This window comes from Solanum pennellii, chromosome 10 (genome assembly GCF_001406875.1).
Source record: "Solanum pennellii chromosome 10, SPENNV200".
Lineage (NCBI taxonomy): Eukaryota > Viridiplantae > Streptophyta > Magnoliopsida > Solanales > Solanaceae > Solanum > Solanum pennellii.
This window is the reverse complement of record NC_028646.1, coordinates 6,980,945-6,990,099: the sequence shown is the minus strand read 5'-3', so window position 1 is coordinate 6,990,099 and position 9,155 is coordinate 6,980,945. Positions and strand designations below refer to the sequence as shown.

The 9,155-nt window shown below is 32.3% G+C and overlaps 1 protein-coding gene across 1 annotated transcript; it reads right to left on the bottom strand.

The window, feature by feature from the left end:
* Positions 1-7,354: 7,354 nt before the first annotated feature.
* Positions 7,355-8,655, bottom strand: LOC107032732 (elicitor-responsive protein 3-like). The gene is made up of 5 exons (XM_027912060.1): positions 8,516-8,655; positions 8,266-8,331; positions 7,998-8,124; positions 7,750-7,867; positions 7,355-7,621 (listed from the first exon to the last, which is right to left on the bottom strand). The coding sequence occupies exons 1-5, from the start codon at positions 8,580-8,582 to the stop codon at positions 7,595-7,597; spliced, it is 405 nt and encodes a 134-aa protein (XP_027767861.1). The 5' UTR covers positions 8,583-8,655; the 3' UTR covers positions 7,355-7,594.
* Positions 8,656-9,155: the final 500 nt, after the last annotated feature.

Genomic DNA, 9,155 nt, shown 5'->3' with positions numbered 1-9,155 from the left:
AAATGTGATGTTTTAGTTTCAAAGTTGTTATTTATTTTTTTTTTGGAGATTTGAACTTAGAAAATTTAATATGTTTGAAGGATGATATATTCCCTTCCTTTGACTTATAAAATATTAAGATCATGAGATATGTTATTGCTATAATTTTTTATATTGATAAACTATCTGGCCAGATTAGAAAAACCTTCCTAAGTAGAAATGTGTGGTTTTGAAAAAAAATATATTTCAAAAAGTAGCAGTTTACATTTGGCTAATCGATTCGGAATATAGTTTTTTTGGTCATTATATTTGTTCTTTGTCATATTACAATTATAAGTGGAAGTGTCATTACACATTCATTTCAAATGTGTAAAACAAAAGAAGAAGAAAATAATATTGATGAGTTATGAATTACTACAATACATGTAAGCTTTAGAAGTGTAATGACCATCTTGGTCATTTTCTTGTTTTTGTGTGTTTTGACTATTTTGTCCCTTTATGTAGCTTCTATATAGTTGTCATGATCATAACCCTTCGTGAGTGACACCAACACCAACCCTTCAGTGGGAGAATCTGTTGTGTATTATTTTTACGAGTTTCTTACAATAAATAGGTTCTCATTTTAGAAAAAAGTTTTGAATTGACCAGTCCTTTTCTTTTTGAAAAAGGTTTAGGACTCTATAAATATAACATTGTATCTTTTAACTTAATCAACATTAACAATGTAGTCAGAGTTTTGCTTAGGGGGAGAAATTGTGGGACACAAGTATGATAAGTTATCACTTGTGTGGACCTCCTATGTATATTGAGTGAATTGGTTGAGGTTATTTTCCTTTATATTTTGTACTCTCATATTTATAGTGGATTGCTCATCTCTTTTGTGAATGTAGGTCGAATTGACCAAACCACGTTAAATCTTTGTGTCTTTTGATATATTTCTCGTCTGTCTTCTTACTCATGATTTTTTGAGGCTTGCTTTGCTAGCTTCCACATTACACTTAATTATTTTTGGTCCTAATAAGTGACATCAGGGCAAGATTCAATCATAGAGCCAGGTTTAGTGATGGTTCAATAATTGACGATTGAACCAGATAGAAAGAGGTGTTCATCTTGATGGATATAGTTCTAGCCACAGCCTTTAGACAATAATGAAGATTTTTGCTGAAGAAATTGTTTCAGAGAGGTTCTCCGTATTGAGACATAAATTTGGTGAAGAAGATTAGGGAGAGGAGAAACAAACTGTTGAAAATTATGTGAAGAAGGTGGACAAATCTATTTTGTCGGAAATTCAAGCCAAGAGGGAGATTTGTTTAACATTATTTGCCCCGAGTTTCTTATCATAAATAGGGTTTCCATTTAGGAAAAAGTTTTGTATTGGCTAGTTTGTTTTCTTGTAGGAAAATGTTTAGGACTCTAAAAATATAGCTTTGTTCCTTCTAACTTAATCAACATTCACAATGTAGTCTTAAAGGTTTTGAGGGTTTTGTTTAGGGTGAGAATTTATGGGACACAAGCTTGATACGTTATCACTTGTGTCAACCACCCATGTATTCTGAGTGAATAGTTGAGGTTATTTTCTCTATATTTTGTACTCTCATATTTACAGTGGATTGCTAATATCTTTTGTGGATATAGGTCGAATTGATCTAACCACATTAAATCTGTGTCTTTTGGTATATTTCTCGTTTGTCTTCTCACTCATGATCATTCAAGGTTTGTTTTGCTAGTTTTCGCATTATACCTAATTATTTTCACTCCAAACAGAACCAACTACCATCACAAGGCTAACCCATAAAACTATTTTAGAACAAAACAATGATATAAAACACTAGGAGAATAGTTTATAAGCAACTAAATGTTTGAGTTTGCATTAACTGAACTTGTCAATTAAAAGTGGCCGTGGAATAAACTCCCTAGAACCTAAAAGTCATAGTACTAAAATATCTAATAGTCTAGGATAAGGGATGCAACCCAACAAATAATAGAAATAAAGCGTACATTTTGTCTGAGTCCTAACAATGGACTAAGAAGGAAAAGAAAAATCCTTAGTAACTTTGGAGGAAGTGGCACACCCTTGGATTCAGATAACGAAACTCTCATAGCCGAGGACTCAAAAAAACCACCGGAGTATATGCCTTATACTCAACAAAGAAAGAGCAAGTGTAGTAATAGTACACAATCACAGTGTGTTTGTAAGATCATAGGTTAGTTCCAGTAAATGAAATATGAACAAAGACAAATACTGTTAAAAATTAGGGCATCTTCAGTGTTTTACTGTTTTACTTCTGTGTTGTTTAGTTTACTTAGTCAAATAAATTAGTTCCTATTTCGCAGGAAGTCTATCTTGATAGGAGTCTTAATTAATAGAGTCATTTTAGGAGTCTAACTTAGTGACATATTATATACAACTGCTGCGTATTTGTTGTAAAACAAGGAGCCTTGAGTTCGAGAAAATATAAAGTTCTTCTATGTTCCATTTTCTGTTCGACTGGTGCACTTGTTCTTTTTTTTTTCTCTGGATGTGCTTTTGTTTTATGGTATCAGGTTATTGACTTGAGTGTTCTTTCTTTCTACTTGTCTATCAAGTTTGTTAAGTCTTGTTGGAGGAGATTGAAAGTTCCAGAGAAAACGTTTTTGCAGTATGGAGTCAACAAATGGGGCAAATAGTTCAAACACACAGTTTGGTGTCGAGAAGCTTATAGGGACAAACTACAAGTACTGCAGAATGTGTATGGAATCTTACCTTCAGGGTCAAGACTTATGGAATATTATTGCTGGTGCTGAAGCCAAAATTCTAGTAAATACTCTAGAAAATTTAGAATTACAGAGAAAATGGAAGATCAAATGCGGTAAATTAAAACACTTTTTGCTTTGAGAACATCAATTGGAAAAGGGCTCATCCATCATGTACATGAGAGTGACATGCATCATTATAGTTATCGTATGGCACACAACACATAATTTCTTCATATAGCACATAACATATAACACATAGCTTCTTTCATATTATTCGTTCATATGCCATGAGACCTTGTTATCATGGACTTGACCTTAAGAATTTCCAAAATGAGGGCTCAACATATGGGACCTCAACTAGGGAGCCTTCTTTAGCAAACACAGAGTCTGCTTCATTCATTCATACGTACCTCATTTCAGTTCATTCATAGGCCAGTGTGAACATTAGCTATACCTAAGATGTAGTTTAAGACTTTCATCGGGTTTGCTGTGCAATGATCAGGAATAACCTAATGTCATTGCCTGAATCTAGCTCACCTCTTGATTATCGTATCTTAACACCTTCGGTATCATTCATTTCTTTATATGATTGATTTGAGGCTGGAATCATTCATTCATTAGGAACTTTAACTTTAACCGACATAGATCATGTGAGCATCATGAAATCCAGTGTCTCCCTCACACCGAAAAGAGGTGGAATCACCGGCCAAAGTGACTCAATAACATGCTAGCGTATATGGAAATTTAACCCCGCCAGATCTCTATAGTGGAAATATAGGTTCAAAGACTAGGAGATGTATGAAGACCCATACCCGGCAAGCCAGACAGTCTCATCTCATGAGAGTTACGTGAACCTCCACCCTTCCCGAAAGAAGGCATCACCGCTCAAAGCTAGCCTATCGGTGCTAAATATAAAGTTCCATTACATTCAACTCATACATCATGGAATCTGCCTTCTAGTATGAGGACATCATAGCTCAAAAGATGATTTCTCATCTCATCATTAGTATTAAGTATTTTAAACTCAATATTTTTCATTAGTGTTCACAGAGACTGGTCTCTTCATTATCTTACACTCTCATTGGTGAGTACATATTGGTAACATTTACTTAGGCTCATTTGAGATTGCTCTCATCATATACATTAGCCTCACATCATGTTGTCACCACATTCTTCATTATTAGCACCTTTATTTTTCATAGTTACTCACCTCTTATTACGTGAATGTTCATTTCTTCATTTCATAATTCATCTCATCATATGCCAATGCACTTGGCCATTTAGTATATCTTAAACTCGTACTTAACCCTCGTAAGATTCATCATTTCCTTACGTTCATCTTAGGTTCACTTAATTTTTTTGAACGTATGTTAGACTTATGTGTCTATACATACAAGCAATGGGGCTTCATTCATAGTTCGCTAAGTGAGTCCTACTTTCATAAGATTATGGATTGCAAGACTTATGTATCTTGCATATATGCCAAGATCTTGATTTTTTTATTTAAGTAGATGGCATTATTCTTGAATATTGTACTCACTTATGACTTATGTATCAATATGGAGGTTTGGGCACGGANGAACTTTGTTACACATTTTTATGAAGCGATTTACGGGACTTTTAAGCACCTCTTTATTAGTCGGTCGTTAGGATTCTTAAGACAAGTTAAAAGTATGATTTGGTCATTTGTTTAACTAGAATTTCTAGCATTTCAACCAAGTGAGGAAGACGACGGTGCTAGAGAATCAGTGATTGGGGGAATAATGATTGTCGAAGGGAGGAAGCGTGAACATCAAGATTTTAAGAGCCTCTATTTGCACATAAAACACGAGTAATCTCTAATCTATTAACATGCTAAAGAAAGACTCAAAATCATGATCAAAATCTTGCACAAATACATACGTATATACATTCATATTTTCCAAAAGACACAAAATATAATTACATCATCATGAACACATACTCGAAACGAGATCGTCACCACAAACAAGTATCCCTAAATTCTACTTACAAGAATACCCAACCTAAGATCATAGGGAGCTAGTGACAGGGGCATGCAACGGGGAACAACCTTAGTTTCGAGGTGAATAGTTTGAATCGTAAGGGGCCTCTTGGCAAAGGATACAAGAGAGAAAAAACTCATACCTTAATCGATGTTCAAACGTTGATGTTGCTGCTCGGAAAACTCCTCCAAACCACTCCCAATTCACTTCAACGTACACCTCACTCGACAAACCTCTCTTAGCCTTGACGTTTTGATTACTTTTTCTTTTACTTAAAAATTCTTGTGAGTTCTTCAAGTGTGATTAACTCTTGATGTATTTTCAGTTCTTGAAATTATTTTTGGAAGAAACCAACGTGAGAGAGAGATATGGAGAACGTGAGAGAGAGATAGAGTGTTTTTAGGATTAGGAGACTAAATTCAAGACTTAGTCAAATAGGATTTAAATTAGATTAATGCAAATCTGATTTATTTTAATTAATACGTAAAAGGACCATTATGCCCTTAAAATTTCAGATTTTTAATTAATATCTAAATCACCTTAAGTACCTATTATTTAATTATTATTTTTTTTCGGTCGTTACATTGTATACTTCACATTGTTTCTTCAAATTCATTTTGGTCTTCAAATACTTCAGTGTTAAATCAAAACACTCTTTATTCCCACGGATAACTCTTAAAAAACTCTAGATCATCGGCCATCTTAATGTGGGTTAAACACAATCTTAGATCGATCTTGGGCAGGCAATATTGAGTGGACGAACCAAACAAAAGAGCACTTAAACTTCTACTCCTTATTCAATCTGGCACCCTTCATCAAACTCAACTACTTTGAACCCCTAATACTCTTGTTCCTGGTTACTTTATAATAAAACTTATCACCTTTGTCAAGCACTTTTTCCATTTTTGCATTGCGGGGGTATGCTCCACAATTCAGACCGTAACCAATGCAAAATCTTCTAAGCCAAAACATGCAGGCTTATCATTTACACAAAAGCATATCTCATGCAATTTTTTTTATCATTATTGACACGACACAACAATATGTAATGGACCATTTGTCAATTAAACTTGTAATATTCTGAAATATGCCTTACATGACCAAAACTACTTTTAAAGTCATAATAAATTTTTTCATTCGGTAAAACATTTCTAAAATCATTATACATAGTCATTCTTGCTCTCTCAAAAATCTTTGGATGAAAAATATCCGAACTCATCCATACATGTTGTAGTGAGATTATAGAACTTACCAGATATTTCTCTTGCACAAGTTAGAAAGGATAGATGATCATCATCCTTATCTCCAGCATCTCAGCTATCTCCACTTGTGGACTCGTCTCCTCTGCAGTCTTCACAAGACTCAACCTCATCAAGACTCTCCTCATAGTTTTCTATTTCATCCATCGTATCAGAATTCAAATCATACTTGGGTTCTTCAACAACAATCTTTTTTAGCTTTGAACACCTTGAAACTTGAGGTTGAGTCTTTCTTTTCTTGTTTTTACAAGGCTTAGGAACATACTTTTTAACAAGACCACCTCTAATTTTAGTCATAATCTGAGTAAACCTACAATATTAAAATAAATAAAAGTCTAACAAAGAGGGCAATGAAAAATACTGCTCTTCGATTTCGTGTAACAACACATGTAAATGAGAAAAAATAAGACCAACAAAAGTAAACAAATACAATGGAGAAAACAACAATTCACAACAAAAGCTAAAATTCAAAAATCAACGGGCGAGATAAACAAAAAATATTTTTTTAAAAAAAGCAATCAATTGGGTCAAATATTTATATCAAAACAAAAATATCGTTAGAGACCACAAATATTCATCCAAAACAAAGAAAATTCATCCAGAAAAAGGGTTTATTAAAACTACTATAACAAAATAAAAAATCAAATACGGCATCCTAAACAAGAACATGAATAAAATCATCCAGAAAAAGGTTTGATTACACTACTATAACAAAATGAACAACGTAATATGGCTAAAAAAAAAAAAACCATTAAACAAGAATAAACTTACCAAAGATGAAAATTTTGAACTTGGATAAGAAGAAAGACATGAAGATTTGACGTTTAGGACGTGAAACGGTTGAAACATTTGTTTAATGGACGATGAAATGATTGAAACGTATGTGGAAGAGAAGCAATGATATGATTTCTGTGGTTTCTCTTGAAATGTTTGAAGAAGTGCATGGGGAAGAGAAGCGGGAGGCGATGCTATGGTTACTGATTCTCTAGAATCAATGTATGGGGAAGAAGAAAAGCTAAGAAGAAGAAATGTCGAAACAGTCCCAAAAATGTGCTCTTTTAATATATATATTTTAACATGTTAAATCAGATTATAATATAAACTAAAATTATTGGGATTATAATATATTTTATAAACATGTATGTTTTCCCTAAGTTGTAAAAACACTAAATAAATCCTTGACCCCACATTCACAAATATACCCCATGTTTTAAAAAAAATCAACAAACCCATGACCCCACAATTTTGCCCTTTTTAAAAGCTCAATCCTAGAAAATAAAGCAAAAATAAATCAATGTTTATAGAGTGAATTAAGTTTTATTGGTGTCCCTAGTACCAATTCTTCTCAACAAAGTTAACTAATTAAAAATTGATCGATGACACAAATGTAGTATTTGCTATAACGTGTATCACAATTTTTACATTTAATTCATATTGAAATAATACACAAAAAAAACAATTCCTATGTTATTCGAATCAAAATCTAGAATATAATAATTAAACTAAATTAAACAATTCAATATCATTTCATAATATACTCTCGGGACTATTTTTTGTTGTATGGGTAACCCAAGGACCTTTTCATAAGCTCAACTTGTTTTGGTTCGAAAGTATGAACTAGTAGTCCTCGTCATATTCATCCCTCTGCAAGTGAGAAAAACATATTGATCTTGATCAATAATCTTATTCTTTTAAAAAATCATTACTCAAATTGCAAAAAAAAAAAAAAATTAAATTTATTTTGTCAATTAAGAACTTATAATATATGTTACCTCCTCGCGTGTGAAAGTGAGGCCAATTTTGACGGATCCACAATTTTCATCGTCCTTATAAAGATCATATGTTGTTGTTTCAACTTCTCCTTCGCGAAACACTTCCTCTAATGAAATTCTGTTTTTGATCACGGGATATAGAAAAGAAAAAAAAATAAAAATAAAAAGAACCATGCATTAGAGACTAGATTATTCGCAAAATAAAATCAATATTCTTGAAATAGAAAGGAAAGAGGGAGATTATTAACGTTGTTTCCCCAATGAAATCGTCATCTTGAAATGTATTTTCATCCATAACCTTGATGTGAACATCGTCACAACCACGAGAAATAGTGAATAAGAAGGACTCATTCCACTCTGGATCCTCTCCCTCGCCTATTATTAAAACAAAACTTATACATTTAAGATACGTATTTAATTAATTTATATGTATTGACAGTATCAACAAACTATTGTATTATTAAAAAAGTATTTGAAGTTTTTACATTCGATCCAATTATAATAATTACTACTAACCTGATGCAACACTGGATTTCTTCTCTTCAGTATGACATGTAATGACCACATATGGATTCATATCAGCTTTTTAAATGTAACAAAAAAAAAAGGTAAAATAATTAGTTAACCTATAAGAGATGAAGGATATTAATAATAACGAGCAGATTTAGAATTTGAATTTTTTAAAATTATTTGTAAGATCCAAATCAATAACACTCGGAAAGTTAGATTTACTAGTATAAAGAAAGAGAGTTAATGAGGAAAATACTGAGCCAATTTTGGTCATCAAGGCCTCTTGCATGTCCAACATAAACTTCAAGTTGTCCGTAAGGCATAGTCTTTTATTTATTTATTTATACCGCGATCAAACCAGAATAAGATAATAGACAAGTAAAAGAGATTTCTATACAAATCTTTTAATTGTTTTGATTTATGTACTTTATTAAGCTTTCTTAATTTATAGTTTACTAGTCTAATTACAAAAACACACGTGTTATTTGTGATCCGAGAATATTTGGAGAAGTATTAGAGTACAACCAACTGGATGGATAGAGAATTTCTTTTTGATTTTTTCTTTTTTAGTTATTTCGTGTAATACTTTTCATAAATACATTTTCTTATTAGACTCAGAGTGTGTTTGGTATGAAGGAAAATGTTTTTCTGGAAAACAAGTAGATTTTAGATTTATTTTTTCATGTTTGGTTGGTGAGTAGAAAATCTTTTCTAGAAATGATTTTTAGTGTTTGATTTATGAATAAAAATGTTTTTGAGAACATCTTTTATTTTCACTAGAGTAAAAAATAATTTATGAAATTGAAAATATTTTTTAAAATCAAAATTATTATTTTTTGGGGGTGGGGTGGGGGGTAGTGGGTTAATTTTTTGGGGAGGGGTTGGGGTTCGGGTGG